At 41.8% G+C, this 17,225-nt stretch overlaps 2 protein-coding genes across 4 annotated transcripts in view; one reads left to right on the plus strand and one right to left on the minus strand.

The window, feature by feature from the left end:
- The first annotated feature begins 6,693 nt into the window (after window positions 1-6,693).
- LOC146360007 (carbohydrate sulfotransferase 9-like) lies at window positions 6,694-11,735 on the plus strand. The gene is made up of 2 exons (XM_084828632.1): window positions 6,694-6,803; window positions 9,728-11,735. The coding sequence occupies exons 1-2, from the start codon at window positions 6,704-6,706 to the stop codon at window positions 10,540-10,542; spliced, it is 915 nt and encodes a 304-aa protein (XP_084684758.1). The 5' UTR covers window positions 6,694-6,703; the 3' UTR covers window positions 10,543-11,735.
- Window positions 11,736-12,494: 759 nt separating this feature from the next.
- Window positions 12,495-17,225, minus strand: part of XDH (xanthine dehydrogenase) — a 108,510-nt gene continuing 103,779 nt past the window's right edge. For all 3 annotated transcript variants that reach the window (XM_084828629.1, XM_084828631.1, XM_084828628.1), the window contains 2 exons: window positions 16,836-17,003; window positions 12,495-15,158 (listed from right to left, as the gene is read on the minus strand). In XM_084828629.1, coding sequence (XP_084684755.1) covers window positions 15,108-15,158; window positions 16,836-17,003 — 219 coding nt within the window. In that variant the 3' untranslated portion in view covers window positions 12,495-15,107. The remainder of the gene's footprint in view (window positions 15,159-16,835; window positions 17,004-17,225) is intronic.

Here is a 17,225-nt window from a genome sequence, read left to right on the forward strand (position 1 = left end):
GTATTTATCATGTCTTCAAAAAATGTTGATGCATTAACCATTTTTTGTACCCCCTCCAAAAACAAGATTAAAAAATGAAGGCCAGATCTGTTTAATTTGGTGTTCCCTTCTATAAGTGTTTTGATTGGGGGATTCTCAAAATCCTGCCCATACCTTGTTTCTACAGTGGAAGCCAACAACCCTAAGCATAATATCCAATGCTACTTTATGCACTTTCCAGCAATTGCTCCAGTACTAATAGAACACCGCCAATGTCTGTGTTCCAAAACTATCTCATTGATTGGAAAACTAACTATAAATGAAATGAATGGGTACAATTTTGAAGTGCAGAAGTTCATCATGACAGTCCCCATAGCCACGCCCTCAAGGAGAGTCCAGACATTCAGGCAGCTGTGTTGGTCCATATCAACAAACCGTTCTAGCAGGTTTCATCTCCACCAGGAGTAGCATTTTGTAAAGCTAATGGGTCCTAATGGGTCCTAATTGCCCACTCAAGACCAAGCCACTCCAAAATACTTTGCAGTACTACAGAAAACAATATATTGTTGCTGGGAAAATTCACTTCCCCCAACTATTGTGAGGATTGCAGCTAAGCTCAGAGGGAACAGGGAAGTCTGAGAGGGGTGGGGCAGGTGGGGAAGGGGTGACAGTTGACATCAGCATCCCTGCTAACGAAAAGATCCCAGCATGACATCCCAGTGAGCCCCGGCTCCACTGCACCACTGCAAGGAATCAGTGCTGAGCGAAAGATGCAACATGCAGTTGACCAGCAAGGTCTGCAGGGTAGCTGAGTTCTAACTTTCATCTGCTCTGTGGCTTCTATAGTGACATTCATAGTACATAGCATATAGTGACACATATAGTACATAGCAGCTGGCAGTGGTACAATGTAACCATACTGAAAACTGTACTGAGCCAAAGGTTCTTGGCTTTCCCCCAGCCATGACCTGTCCTTGAATCAGTCTCTAATATGGTACTATTTATTGTACTGTATTTATTGTATTCTTTTGTAAACCGCTGCAGGACTTGTGTAAATGAGAAGAGGTGTAGAAATATTGACGATAATGATGATGACAATTATGATGATTGACATCATCATCGACAACAACTGGGACTGTCCAATTTGAACATATTATGCCAGCACTTTGCCATTTGCACTGGCTGTGCAAGTCCATTTCCAGGCCGAATTCAAACTTCTCGTTTTAACCTTTAAAGCCCTAAATGGCTTGGGGCCAGGTTACCTGAAGAAGTGTCTTCTCCCAATTTTACCTGCCTGGACACTACATTCATCATCTCAGGCCTTTCTCCATGTGTCCCCAGCAAATGACATGAGGTGGGTGGTTACTAAGGAGAGGGCCTTTTCAGTAGTGGCACTCAGTTTATGGAATGCTCTCCTCAGAGAGGCTCACCTTTCACCTACGTTATGGTCTTTTTGGCATCAGATGAAGACCTTTTTATTCTCCCAGGCATGTTAAGAACTGTTTTCAGTTATTTTAGATCATTGCACTTTTGTTGCTGGTTTTACTTTGGTTTTATGCACTGTAGAGTTTTCGTTATTTGCTGCTGGCTTTATCTTGGTTTTTATTATGTGTTGCTTTCACTCATTGTTTTAGAGTTTGTATTTTATTTTTAATGTATTGTACACTACCTAGCAAACTAGGATTATTGGGTGGTTTAAAAGTGGTTTAAATAAATAAATATTTAATCTCCTACATAACTCAAATACATTATTGTGCAATTAGAACAAATGCATACAAAAGAGTTATATTTGAAGCAGACATCCTAGTTATGCAGGAGCAAAGCATTCAGCCATGTTTCAGAGGTGCTATCTCTTTATTTGCAATAGTTCAGACTTATTAAATATAGCAGCAATGTTGTTCCTGACTTGCCACAGTCAAAGTTTCTGTTCACAAATGAATTTCCAAAGCGTACCCCCAACATATATATTCTTCTAAGACCAGATGTCCAGTCTATGTGTTTTGAGGAGAGAGCATGGGGGAGGGAGGGTTAAACAACATATTACCAGGGAGGTGTGGGAACAGCATCAGTGGCATCTACACTTCTCTGTGTAACATGCATTTGCAACATGTATAATGTTATAAAGTGTCATGTTCATAATTAAACTTTAAGCATGTTATATGTAAGTGTTATGTTATCCTGAATGTGCCTGATCTCGTCTGATCTCAGAAGCTAAGCAGGGTCAGCCCTGGTTAGTACTTGGATGGGAGACCGCCTGGGAATCAGGCTTCCTGCACTGAGCAGGGGGTTGGACGCGATGGTCTTGTAGGCCCCTTCCAGCCCTATGATTCTATCTGTCATATAAGCAGAAGTAGTACACACAAGGTGTGTATCATCTGATGAAAATTACTCATGCTCCAGTTCCATGGCAAGCAATGCCATGGAACTGGAGCATTTACACTGTGCTCTTATTCCCAATTGTTTTTTATGAGAAAAGTAAGGGTGGAATGAGAAGTTTTCAGTGGCACAGCACTGCAGCCAAAAACCACAAGCTGAAGAACATAAGTAGAGCCCTGCTGCATCAAGCCAAGGATCAGCTTATCCTAACCCTCCCCAATCTGGTGCCTTCCAGATGTGTGGGGCTACAGCCCCCCATCCTTCCCAACAATAGTTACAAAACAACAAGCATACTGTGTTTGAAAATGAAGTGTGCATGTGTCATGCAGGGCACCCTATCCACCCCCACATGGGCAATGTCTCTTTTAAGATGGTGCTTCACCATCTACAGTTTTACGTAATATTTTTACTTTAATATATATTTTAAAACCAAAACCTGTTAAGGGTTAATCAAGGATACCTTTTTAGTTGATTCATTTTTACAGGTCTAGCCTATGCAGACCTACTCAGAAGTAAGTTTAATTGAGTTCAATGGAGCTTACTCCCAGATAAGCATGTGTAGGATTGCAGCCTTAATGGATTAATCTAACTGGTTGATCAATTAAAAGTTGTAGACCTCGTCTATATGTTGGCAGTGGCACCAGCAGCTTCCTAGATCCATCACTAATATATAAAGTAGAAGCAGCTATAAATGAACACAGGGATTTGCCACCATTTACTATGAATTTAGCACCCTCTGGTGGAAAAACATAAGGATAGCGACAAAACAACAGGGCTGAGCTTACTGGTGATAATAAATATAAATAGAACAAAATCTAATAACGTTTTTTATCTATGTAGTAATATATATAATTTTATTTAAAATATAAAAACAATAAGAAAGAATACAATGTTATTGTGCTGTAAGGAATCATACAATCAAACCAGTAAGAGAGAATACAATGCTGTTGTGTTATAAAGGCCTAACCATACCAAAAATAACCAATACCAAATAAACCCAATGTGTTTCAACATACAGTCTTCCTCCTGTTTTGGTTTGGAAACATAAGGATACAAGGAAAAGATGAATGAGACTTTCCATACAAAACATAAGTTAAAGAGTCATTCTACACATTACATGGCATCACACAACATTTTATTTGTTATATTTTCCCTCACCCTTCCTCCAAGGAGCTCAAGATAGTATACTTGGTTCTTTCCCATTTTATTCTCACAACAACCCTGTGAAGCAGACCAGGCTGAGATATGGTAATGGCTCAAGGTCACTGAATGGCTGAGTGGGGATTTGGAGTGGCTTGGCTTTGCTCTGCTTTCACTTCTTAGCAATGGCTGCATATACATAACATATTATCATGGAAGAATGAAACACACCTGCCCGTAACAAAAATCTAGCACCTATTGAGGTCAGTTTCTGTACCTGTTAACGTTCCTTGAAAGCAATGCTGCAACCCCACATACACACATACATGCACACACACATATGGCTTCAAAGGTCCTGCTGCCTCAAACTAGACTGCAAACCATTTACACATCAAGGTTGGAGTCATTGGCTGTTTTAAGAGGCGCCCTTCTGAGCAACTGTTCAATGAACAGCATGTTCAGTAAATTTCATCTGCACAAAAGGAAATAGATAATGACCTAGTGCTTCCCTTGAGAGAGCAGTTCCTACCAGCAGAGACGCCCTGTCTGGATTCATTTATTACTGACATGCTGTACGTTCTCTCTCCTCTTTCCATTTTGTCAGCTTCTGCTTACACTGAGGGTGGAGAGTTCACAAGTGGTCTAAAGATTTGGGGGGATTGGAACTTACCAGGGGATAATTTCTACAAAAAGAGGTGCTAGGCCTTCAGCCTGTTTTGTCCTGCAATCTTTGATCTTTAAGCCCAGATACCAAGAGCAGTGGCAACTGGCAAGGCTGTCTTTGGTTGCTCAGTGTAAGGGAAAGAGACTGTTGATTATTTCTTCATAATCCCCTAGCGGCTAGGGCCTAAACTGATTGTAGGGTACTTTACAGAGGATAGCCCTCTATTTAAACGCATCCTTGAAGGACTACCTAATCCAGGCCCAGCTTAAAGAACCGTAAGACCAGCAGAGGCCTTGAAGCTGCCCATCAGCCATGAGGTTTAAGGTTTTGATATTAGTGTACAAAGCCCTAAACAACTTGGGACCAGGATACCTGAAAGAGTGCTTTCTCCCTTACTAACCTGCCCAGTCACTGAGATCATCAGAGGATGTTCCTGGTGGTGCCACATGGACCCATGGCAGGATTGGAGTCCACCCTCAGAAGGGCCTTCAATATGGTGGCTCCCTTCCTATGGAATTCCCTGCCTCTGAAGGTCAGGCAGGCACCAACACTAGGTTGTTTTTGGCACCTCCTGAAAACAGCTCTTTTTCAGGAAGCCTTCCTTGGTTAACCAGCCCCAGTTTGATTGGCACTCTGTTTTTTAAAGAATAATTTTAGTATCATGTTTCATTCTTATCTTTTGTTCATTTTATCTCTTGTTGTTCACTGCTCTGGAATCTGTGTAGATGTGGAGCAGTATACAAATGTTTTAAATAAATAAAATCAACAGTTAGCACCTGGTTAGCAGACTTAGAGGGCATGTAGGTCACCTGGTCAAAGCCTCTAGGTATCATACTTGTTTTGCCCCACTAATGACAGACTGTCCATATTTAGCTATGTTAAAACGTGGCAACCTTAGGTAGCACTAGGGATGTCGCAGGCATCCAGCTGGGGCTTGAAATTTGGCCATTTCTTGCTGGCTTGGCCCCCTGGACACCAGTCCACAGCTCCCCATGCTTGCCTAACTTGGTGCACACTTTGTCGGGCAAACGTGGGGATCCTCACTCCCTCACCAAGCTACCATTGTGTGTAAAAATGGTGGCTCGGCCTTTCACAGAAAGGCCGGTTTTGCGCAAATGGCTGCTACAAAGAGCCCATTTACACAAAATGGTCTATTTAGGCCATTTATGCCTGTGATTTTGTGTAAATGGGATCTTTATGGACCCAATTTGAGAAAAATCAGCCTTTCTGTAAAAGGCTGAGTTGCCATTTTTACACAAAATGGCAGCTTGGTGAGGGGGCAAGAGCCTGCGCACCACTCACCAGGTGTCCGTGGACTGCCCGGTAGCAAGGTCAGGCAGAGGTGGTATGAGTTCACGCATCCCTAAGCAGCGCCTGTGAGTCCTGATTGTCACACTGCCCTCAAGTGTGATTTTCAGCTGATGGTGGGTTATATGTTAACAGCTGCAAGGAATAAGGATCCTCTTAGCAGAAGCTTGGTGATAAGCATGCATACCGTTTCTGGTCCAATGGAAAAAGATTTGTACTACCATGGTGATGAATGAAATAACAAGTTATACGTTGCTATGGAAGGGAAGAAAGTCTGTCCAGACTTTCCAAAAGAGTTGGAAACCATTTATCAGTTACTGGAATTTAGGTGATTTAGCAACTATAGATGTACTATATGTGTGTGAAGTTGAAGAATGTCATGAATGACTGTATTGGGAAACAAAATTTAAAAAATTATATAATGGAAAAAAGTGTGATTTTCAGCAAGCAACATTAGTGGCTAATATTTTATGCCTTAATACTATTTCCCAAGAGCCCACACGTACACCAGGAATTATTTATTTATTTATTTATTTATTTATTTATTTATTGCATTTATACCCCACCTTTTTTCCCCTCTGCAAGGAACCCAAGGCGGCTTACATTATCCTCCTCCTCTCCATTTTATCCTCACAACAACAACCCTGTGAGGTGGGTTGGGCTGAGAGTCTGTGACTGGCCCAAAGTCACCCAGTGAGCTTCCATGGCCGAGTGGGGACTAGAACTCAGATCTCCCAGCTCCTAGTCAATATTGAGTCAATAATGAGTCAATAATAGCAGAAGTACAGCTCCAGCCAATATTAATGGATATTTCCCCCACCAATTCTGTGTTAGATTAATATTCTGGGTAGTTAGACCCAGGTGAGACAATGCCATGTATCAGAACCATACGTTATGTTTATAAACTGCTCAGTAATCAAGATGGCAGCCTTGATCATTTTGTCATAGGCTGCCATCAGCAGAAAGTGCAATGAGGCTGAAGCCGGTTCCGGGTACTATGGACATCATCCATACTCCTGTGGGATATGCTGCTGTGATTTGGCTCTCTGGTTTGTCTGAGTTTCTCTGACTGTGTTGGTTTGGCAAGCAAAGCCTATGCCTGTACAAACAGTACTTTAACCTTCCCCTCCCAGTTACTTCTTCCCAGAGTAAACATCCAAGGGCACTTTTATTGACACTGCTTCAGGTTACTTGGGTTGCTTCCATTAGCAGAACTCAGATAGTCCAGACAAGACAATGCACTTCTTCACTCGAGTCCTCATCTTAGCTTCCCTGGGCTTCATTTCCCTGTTATGGTTGAGCCATCTTTTCTGGAGACCCTCACCTCAGGGCCAAGGTAGGATATCCCTCCCCCTCTGCAAAGTGATTCTAACCTCACACAGTTTACTGTTGTATTCTTATTCTGTGGCCACTGATATGTGTGTTTTAACAGATGGATCAAACAAAGTGGAGAATCATTAATAATTCTTAGAATGGAAAATTTCAACAAATGTGGTTTTCCTCATCTCTGCAACCTTTGCCGCAGTAACTCTGAAGCTGTGGAACCTGGTGATGTTCATAAACAACACCCACTCCTGGCTAACTTTGGCGGGGAAAAAACAAGCATCACTGCAACCTACACTACATATTTATGTTAATTTCATGCCATTTTAGCTGTCATTGCTTCCTCCAAAGAATCTTAGGAATTGTAGCTTATTGTGGTCAGTATTGCAAAGCATGAAAAATTCTGTTGAAAAAAGTCAACCACCTCCCCCTCACAGAACAATAATTCCCAGGGATTGCCGAAGAACGGGAGTTACTGTTGAACCAATTGAAGTAAGTTAGGTTTGTGTATTTTATTGCTGTGAGCTGCCTTGGGAAAGCTTCTGCCCTGAAAGGTGGCCAATATTTTTTTTAAAATAAATAAAAATTGTGTTGTGTGGAAATGCACTTCAGCTGGTTTTCCAAGAGTCATATCACTCTGCTGCTGCTCTGATAGTGTGCCATTGGTATTTTTGGTGTTTTCATTGTGATACAGTGTTTTATGCAACATTATTGGTGTACATTTATTCCTTGTGTAATCTACCTTGAATTTCTAGAAAAGGCAGGATACTTTTTTTCCCTGAACACCAGCAAACACCCTATTAAACTGAGGGCAGTGTCCAATGGTGTCATTCCGCAAACTCAAATAGCGCTAGCAGAGCTCCGCCAAATATTTCCATTGTGCCAGCGGTTGCACATTACACTTGCGCATTACACTTGTGCAATCACTTGCACAACCGGATTTGCAACTGTGCTTGCACAAACATCACTTTAATTGGAGTCTCCTTTCATGCATAGTTTGGAACCTAGCTTCCTCTAGCACAATATCATTTGCTCTAGCTGAATGACACAGTTGGATACTGCCCAGAGCTCCAACTTTGGAGAAGGAGATCTGATCTTGAATTCCGCCCCTCCCTGCCCCTGCAGATCTTTCTGCTCTCCTTCTTCTCTGATACTGGAAAAGAAAAAATGGGGGGATCGGGGACATAAGTTGGGCAGAGCAGGAGAGGCTCTGGATATGCAGCATCCAAACCCCTCCCAGTCCTCCAACACAAGGGGAAATTAGTCCAGCCCAAGAGAGAAATGAGAGAGCAATACTCTTTTTTTTAAGGAAAACCTTAAGGATGAAAGGAGCAGCAAACACTACTCTTCCATTCTGCCCTGCCAGCAGGAGCTTGGCAATGCTTAGGAAATTCTGGGGCCCTCCAACCTTGGAGCACTCCAAATAAAAAATAGGATTGCCCTAAAACTGAACACCTGCACCAGTATGAGATCTGATGCCAGCCACCCTAGGTTTGGCAGCTGGCTAATATGAATCCAGCCTGTTCTGTACTTTTTCCAAAGCCTTGCTAAGGCCCTTGCTTGTGTGATGTGGACCATCCTCCAGTGGTGCCAGATGCATGGTGCAATGATGACATCATGCTATGTTGATACAGGAATCCTATGTGCACATTTATGGAGGCCTACTAGGTCATGAAAATCTTTCAGATCTATGCTAGAATCTGCCACATTCAGGTAACCAGCAGGTGTGTTTCAATGTCATCCCACCACTGAATACTTCCATCTGGAGCAGAGTCCAGCAGTATTTCTACTACAATCTGTTTAACTGGAAAATCAGTTCAATTTAACCAAAGGCTATAATACTCTATTTTTATAGAGACATCTGTTATGGATTATTAATTGTGATGATGGATTCGAATACCTTGGCATTGGTTTAACTGCCCTGGCAGCACATAACAAGCAAACAAAATTGCTAGAGGAAATTATATTTGCTCGTATATTTCCTTTTTTTCCTGCTCTTCTTTTTCACATGGATCATAATAATATGAACACTTTTTACAAGTTTGTGCATAGCATTAAAAAAAAACTGGCTCACCCAAAAGGGGTCCATTTCAATAGTTCATTATTGATTAGTATTTTATGGTACTAAAACAGCTGAATAGCAATCCTGATGGCATACAAGCTAGAACAGCTTTTTTCAACCTGGTGCCCTCCAGAAGTTTTGGACTTCAACTCCCATTAGCCCCAGCCAGCATGGTTAATGCTGGCTGGTTAATGCTCCCAGAAATCCTGGGAGTTGCATCATGCAAAATTATATAATGGCCCCCATAGAGTGAATGGGCTCCTAAGTCTGAAGATATTACAGGAGCGCGTGTGTGTGTGCATGCGTGAAGCTAACAATGGTGTGTTAGAATGTGGACAAGATAATTGGTTGAGCTTGGATGAAGACCAGCAACTAATAATTGGCTGATTTTGGACAAGAAGCAGCAACTGTGAAAGGTGTGCTTAACTGGAAGAAAGATACGAATTATCGCATTAAAGTTGAGTTGATGAGTTGCACCAAGGCACATACCTAAGGGATGAACTCTTTTCTACCTGAAGACAGAGGGTGGCGAAAAGTATATAAAGCACCTCAAAGCTTATGGGACCTTGAGGGGAAACCAACACCAAGAAGCAACCAGTGCACAGCACGACCTGGCTGCTTCTGAGCAACGATCAAAGTTGACCTCTTAGTTTATTGCTCCAACTTGGTGTTCTAAGAAGTATTTTAAATGGTTTGAGTTTCAGTCTATATCTCAGCCAGTGATCTCAGCTTTTTCGCAATGGTTGGAGTCCAAAACATCTGAACAGCACTAGGCTGGGGAAGGCTGAGGCACAAGGAAGAATTTCATCCCAAAGTCATCTGCACACATTGCTGGCATGGATAAACTGCTATCCTCTTCCTATCCTCTTTCCCAGGCAATCTGATCATCAAAGAGGAGGGCATAGATTTACCGCTGACATTTGATACTCTCCTGCATATGCAACAGGTCAGGAAAAAAACATTGAGGTCCTTCTGCAATGAACATCGTACCATCGTCAAGCTTCCTCCTACCCAGCAGGAAGCTTCTCAGGTGTTGTCTTCCATTGCGGTGAACAACAAACTGCATTTCCTGTATTGCAAAATACCAGCCTTGGGGGTGGAAGGCTGGGAGAAGCTGTTGCAGATGCTGGAGGAGAAAGAAGAGGTTACACTGCTGATGCCAGTCCCCTATCACCAGCAGTTTGGTAACCAAAAGGCACTGAGCGAGTATAACCTGACATCCATGGAGGCTATGCTGAAATCCTACACAAAAGTGATTTTCATCAGGGAGCCTTTCCAGAGACTTATATCTGCTTACATGCATGGCTTGGCCAACAGCCTAACCTTCCAGGAGTTCATTCAGTACACCTTGTACAGTGGATCCAGGAATGCCAGCATTGAATGGGCACCATTAGTGAACTTGTGCCATCCATGCCTTGTCCAATATGATTATATAATGATGTTTGGGTTCCTTGGCCATGAGGTGCACCACTTAATGCTCCGGACTGGGCTTCCTGGGACCATCCAGATTCCTGAGTTCATAGACTCCAAAATCCAGTGGACCTATAGCTGGTTAGAAGAGAAGATGCTCAACAAACTCTCCCTCCAGGAGAGGAAACAGCTCTGCCATTTCTTTCGGTTTGACTTTGCCGCATTTCACTTTCCCAGCAGCTTTCTCTGGGACCACACATGCATTCCAGGAAGCAGTTAAGGTTACCTTGGCTGGGAGAATGGACCTGTACAGTAAGTAAAGGTGAATGCAGCAGAGCTGATCTGATCTGCTGAAATCACAGAATGGTGAGCTATGTTGCTTATTGATTAGCATACATTCCTGGTCAACATCAATTAATTGTTCCTGGAAAGCCACTTGCTCACAAAAAAGGAGCAAGGGAGTATAGTTCAGTTCCTCAAACTCAACCTGCTAAAGTGAACTGCCAGCAGATGTTACTAAAGGTAAAGGTGTCCTCAACCAGTCGTGTCCGACTCTAGGGTGCGGTGCTCATCCCCGTTTCTAAGCCGAAGAGCCAGCGCTGTCCGAAGACGCTTCCGTGGTCATGTGGCCAGCATGACTGAACACCGAGGTGCACGGAACGCTGTTACCTTTCCCACCGAGGCGGTACCTATTTATCTACTTGCAATTTCTTGCTTTCAGACTGCTAGGTTGGCAGAAGCTGGGACTGAAGACGGGAGCTCACTCCGTCATGCAGCACTCGGGTCTCGAACTGCTGACCTGCCGACCTTCCAGTCTGCAGTTCAGCGTTTATTTTCCCCACACCCATTTTAATTCATTCATTTTATTTATTACATTTCTATACAACTCTATAGCCAAAACGTTATAAGGTCCTCAATCCATTGCATTATAGGAGGTGAGCATTTATCATTCCAGTGTTGTTATATCAGTCTTTCAGCTGTCACAAGAGCCCAGAAAATCCACCTAAGCCTGTGTGTCACACATATACTGAGATTTGAATGACCCCAGGATTGGAGTTTGTATAAATGGGGACTGTACTGTTTGTTTCTTTTGTTTCTCTTGAGTAAATGCTGTTTGTTAATCCTTGTTTTCCATCTGCAAACCCTGTCTTTTTAACTATGAATAAATAAGCCCCATTTTGAATATTTGATGGATCCTCTGGTGTAATTTTTAAGATTGCTTCCTCACAGACCTCCCCCATGATGTCTTATCCTCAGCCTGTTTATTGTGTTCAGATTTATAAAGGTCAAGGGTGCTCGGGACCCAGTCAGGGAAATATGGTAAATGGTGGCAGTCATACTACCTCAGCAGACTTTGGCTTTAATTTAGTATTTATTAATATTGGATAACTTCTTATATAATAGGGAGATGGTGCACATCACACCCCTAATGAGAATTTTGCAGTGTTGAATAAAATGAATGAAGTGCCTGTCATTTTGGCTCTGTGTCCATTTGGTCTTTTGAGGAACATGTTTTGAGTTCCTGCATCTCCCATGTCCCATTTTTATTCAATGTGGTAATATTTGCTTAAATAATAGTATGGAGCTATGTTAATAATTGTTGATGCTATGGACGTTTGAAGCACTATTAACACTTTAAAAAAAAAACCTGTCGAGCTTCATAGTGTGTGTGTGTGTGTGTGTGTGTGTGCATGCATGCGTATGTATCAACACCTATACAGGATTCTGAAGCAATGGCTTTCCTGCATTGGCAAAGCTTGGACTAGATGACCTCTGAGGTCATTTCCAACTCTGTGATTCTATAATTCTATAAATACATACACTAGTGCCCAATATTCTGTCTCAACGTTCTGACCGTGACCAAGAAACAGAATCCAGGATAAGACTATATGCAGATGAAGGCGTGAGACTATGGAGATAGGAGCAGGTTTAATTCCCAACTGGCTGAGGTCATCAAGAGAGGGGAGCAGGTTCAGTCTCCAACCTATGTCATTTCAAAGTGTACTCTTTTGCTTTCTCCCATATAAGTGCATGGTTGATACTTAGTCCATGGTGGGAGGGGGATGCCAATGGACAGGACAAGATGCCCTCCAGTCCATACTCAACACTTCGTGGCATGATCATCACTTCCAAGGACTTGCAGAGGCAGCCCACTCCCTACCACAATGGCAGGGGTTTTGGTGTTTTGTTTTGTTTTTGTTTTGCTAGTTATTAATAAGCAAACCTCCAAAGTACTTTTAAAAGCGCATTTATTTTTCAACAGTTTTCATTACAAGCAGAATTTCTTATACATCCAGCTCACAAAGATGACGAACAATGAGAAAGCTCATTAAAAGGATTCTATAAAGTACTCAGAACTAAGCTAAGCGCTTGCTGGAGACATGTCATTCTATTAAAGATTATTAATAATGGTAGGCTGTTCTTATTAGGCGGCTGCTACTACAATTGCTACTTTTGCAGAATGTCATGCTGCAGCTATGTTTAGTTTACTTAGCATGATATTTAATGGACTGGACAGAAATCACAGAATTTGCTTTGCTTATTCTATTTTATGGAATAGTCTAACATCACAGACTTTGTTCCACTAGAAACAATTGCAAAAGGAACCATTTAAGACTCCGAAAACTGAGGAACAGCCATGGGTTGGATTTATGACAGCAAATGTCAAGGATTGGAAAATGATGGCTGTAGCAGAATCCCAAAAAGTCATACTGTAGTCATGCATACTTCTACAATGCTGAATCAATGCACTAGAGATATACTGTGATTTGCCCGTTCTATGCACCACTAATTTTATACACACCAGAAGAGTCCACACAATAACAACAGTGTGGGAGACTGGATCAATCTATTTTCTATGTTCCAATGGTTTGCTATCATTGAGTGACAACTGTCATTTTGGTAAATGATAAATACTAGTAAGCAAACAACTGATATGACCTTTTTATTAAACAGTACCACAATAGCATTTAATGCCCCTAGTCAAGATGGATGGATGTATTAGCATATTAAGCAAATCCTTAGAAAAACAATGGGTTGTACATAGAATAGACCCACTGAAATCAATGGGACTTAAGCTAGACATGAATAACATAAGTCCCATTGATTTCACTGGGTCTGCTCTAAGTATGACTAAGTCTAGATCCAAACCAATAAGCGCGTTGTCTCATACAGATGTCCACTTTTGACAGGCTATTTTCTTATATTGTGGAAATACCATTACTAGTGGCAATCAAAGAAAGAAATCATCGATGAATGTTGTCTGTGTTTGTGTCCTAAAAGGTACACACTCTACTTCTATATAACATGTCTGATGACAACAAGAGATTATATCCCAGGGGCACCATGCAAAATCTGTACCTTTGAATGATGTTGTTCATTGATTTCTGAACATTTGGGGGATGAGTTTACATTTAATGGACTCAGAGCCAGATCCTATAAGGCTGCTGTGTTTTTGGTTTTTGTTCTTATAAAAGGACATATTTAGCACAAGGAGTGCAGTGTGGTTTGGCCTGGGGAAACGGAGTGTAGGCTGTGCAAGAGGAGTTACGCGGTTAGCTAAATTTTATTCCAACATCTCGAGTATTATTATGAACTAACACATCTTCAGGAAACAATTGTCCAGGGTTGGACAATTGTTCAATCCTCATTTCCTCATTTTTTCATCATTTTAGGGCTATTGCTTTATCATTTAAATCTGGCAATAGGTCTTCCTACAAGAAGTTTAAGACATAACCATAACAATACATTTCAGTTCACTTGATTTTGTTCACTTTAATCCTTAATGATGTCTGGATGAATCCACTGAGATCATAGAATACTACAGTAATCACTCCAGAAGATGTGTAAATAGCACCTAAATGGATTTCAGTGGTTGCTACACACACAACACAGCACAGAGAGAATGTAGGAGATATCTAAATAAATATACATGGAATGGAGTGTTCTTCTGAACTTCTCTGTACCACAAAGTAGGAGATGACAGCACCACCAATTATTCTAAGTGCCTGTGGAAACCAGCACCCTCAGCCTAGCCTATTTTCAGCAAAACCAATTAGGGGAAAATGCAGCATAAGATGCAAGAAAAGCTGACATTCCATGACTTATCAACACCTTACCAACACCTGGCTTACTCCCAGGAAACTGAGTATACAATTGGAGCTTTAAGCTTCAGTTCCAAGCGCACTTACTTCTGAGTAAACTGCATTGAAATCAATGTGTCTTACTGTGGATTAAATGTATTTGGGATCAGGACATTAACCAATCTTTGTACAAAACTGTGTTTTATCCCAATGTATTTGATATCCTCAACTTACCAAACAAAAAAAAGAAGCTGGGAGCTCATCAGTTAGATGTTAATGAATTTCCCACATGCAGCTGGAGAGTGCAATGGGGTCCTGCCCTCATTGTTGTGAGCTATCATTCATCGAAAAGATTAAGGAGAAAACAGAAGGCCGACTGGCTGTATCAAAATCTGTTGAATTAGCATTGCTTTGAATGTCATGATTACACTTCAAAAGTGAACATAGTCACAAGCAGGTTGTAAGTGTTTCTCCAATCCTTGCCTCAAGCTGACATGAACCTTGTCAAAGTTTCAATTTCACAGATAGCAGAACCATCATTTTCTTTTATCTTCATTACCTTTAGGTCCCAGCAATAATCCATCAGCAATAACCCATTCCTTAGGCAGCCGATGATTCAGCAATTGAATTACAAAGCTTCGTGAATCAGCAGGACAGACACAGGAATGCAGATCTGTTTTCAGCAGTGAGCCTTCGCTTTCTTTTGGTCCCTTGAGATGAAACCAACTTAGCGAGTGGAGACAGTTTCTAGAGATTACTTCTTTCATACTCTCACAGACCATGGCTTGAAGGTGCCTGGCTCAGCAGATGGACACTGGACAGAAAAATAAGTTTGAAATTGAAGGGCAACAAACAGTTGCCACTGTTTGAAATGTCTAGACCCAATCCCAGATTTGACACGCTCTAGTTACTGGGCAACTATGGAACACATCATCTTCAGGTTTAATTATCCTCCACCCAAACAAACCAAGTATTTAAGTTGGCTGACTGGCATCTACTACATGGTCAGGGCATAGGGTGGCCAGTTGTCCTACTTTACAGAGGACAGTCCTCTATTTGAAGATGTCCTCTATTTGATGGGCTGCCCAGAGTTAGAACCTGGACAGCAGACCGAGCAGGCACACAGATCGCCTCATCAGTCTCCCATGCTATGGTGAGATGTATTGCATTTCTATTTAAATTACAGTAATACATTTGTATTTATTCTTGAATATTAGTATATGCAAATCTTATGCAAACTGGTGTCCTCTTTTGTCCCCTTTTTGGGGTGATGCATTTCTTCTGTTATGGTAATGCATAAGTGGCCACCTTATCAGAGCATCGGGAAAGTGCCTCATTTCTGGTTCAGTCCTACATAAATGCCAACACAGCTGAAAAAGTCAAGCAACGGGTGAAGAAGCCGGAACAGACAGAGAACAACCTCTAAAGCAAGTACTGGTGTAAAGCCTGTTTGGATGTTGCCTGTTCTTAGAGTCGTTGACCGTTCATTTCAAAAATCCTGGCACTCAGGTCAGGTTAAGGGACGGAGCATGGGTAGGTCGGGGGCAGAGCCTGAACAGCAACAGGCAGGCAGGCAGATATATTTCCATGAGGATTCTGCTTTGGACTTGCAGAGGAATGAAACTGGACCATTCTTTAAAACTGTGGTTTCAACAAGAAAAATTATGGTAGCGAGCCAGGGGGCAGAAAAAATGGCCAGCCAGTAGAAAGAAAAGAAAAAAACACACAGCTGATTGGCAACACTACGTGCGCTGATCTAGAAACACTCCTATAAAAACCCCACTTGGGAGGGGGGTATTGTTGTGAGAGATGGAGCAGTATGGTAGCTAAGAGAATGAGCTGCGAATCAGAAATCCCTGGTCTGAATCTTGCATTGGTCATAAAGTCACTAGGTAGTCTACCTTACAGGGCTTCTGTAAGGTTTATAACTATTTAATGCATGCAAAGCACTTTGGACATTTGAAAGTGTTGGATAATAGAACAACTCTGCTTGCTTCCAGACACCAGGCAGCAATAGAGAATGTGTTGCAAGGCCAACAGCAGCTTGTCTAGCTCAACCCCTTGTTCTTCTGTAACTTCTTTTTCCTTTTTTCTCCTTCTCCCCCTTGCCTTTTGAAACAAGTACCACCATGCTGTGTGCTTCTCTGGCAATGTGTGTAAAAGCACTAATAAAGTAAGTTGACTGAACTTTCTTTTAAACTGGCTCTAGCCTGCATTTGTTGCCTCGAATACTAAATGCTGTGTTGCCATGCTTTCTCTCTATATAAACCAACTCTGCTGTAAGTCACACCAGACTTTCCAGCAGAAAGCGCTATACAAATGTTACATGTTATGGTGGTGGTTGTTACTTAACGTTAGGGAAAATCATTACCACTGAAAACACACTCAAAGCTGACCCCTAGTTCACAGTAACCTTGTGGGCAACTGTGGAATGATCACTGAATTATATTACAGAAGAAGAAGGCACTTTGAAGCAAGCATGTTAACCTACCAGTTTGGTGAAAACATCAACACAAGCATTGCGTATTCTCTCTGGGGTGGCTGGGCTGTCCAGTCTGAATATGTCTTTTAGGCCCGATTCTTCCCTGGCAGAGATGATTGCATCTTTAATGGCATAAAACACGGAGGCTGATAGAAACAAGGGAGGCTCGCCCACAGCCTAGAGAGATTAAACAGAATCCAGTATTGAATCAGACCATTCTTATTCACGATTTACACTGAAACAGCTCATAGTATGGATCACCCAAGACCAATATGCATGGCTGGAAAATTGTCTTTACTGATTCACAGTTTCACTAAAAGTTTCACTTTAAGCAGACACACACAACCTTACTAGACACAATAATGGGAAATGCATTTGTTCAAATGAATTCTGTTTGTA

The sequence above is a fragment of the Heloderma suspectum genome, chromosome 1, assembly GCF_057233095.1.
Source record: "Heloderma suspectum isolate Gila_16-S chromosome 1, 16-S_ref, whole genome shotgun sequence".
Taxonomy (NCBI): Eukaryota; Metazoa; Chordata; class Lepidosauria; order Squamata; family Helodermatidae; genus Heloderma; species Heloderma suspectum.

Bases quoted from the DNA above. Each gene is read 5' to 3' on its own strand.
- LOC146360007 (XM_084828632.1), top strand. From the start codon at position 6,704: ATGCACTTCTTCACTCGAGTCCTCATCTTAGCTTCCCTGGGCTTCATT. The intron at 6,804-9,727 runs GTAGGATATCCC...CCTCTTTCCCAG, and splicing joins ACCCTCACCTCAGGGCCAAG to GCAATCTGATCATCAAAGAG.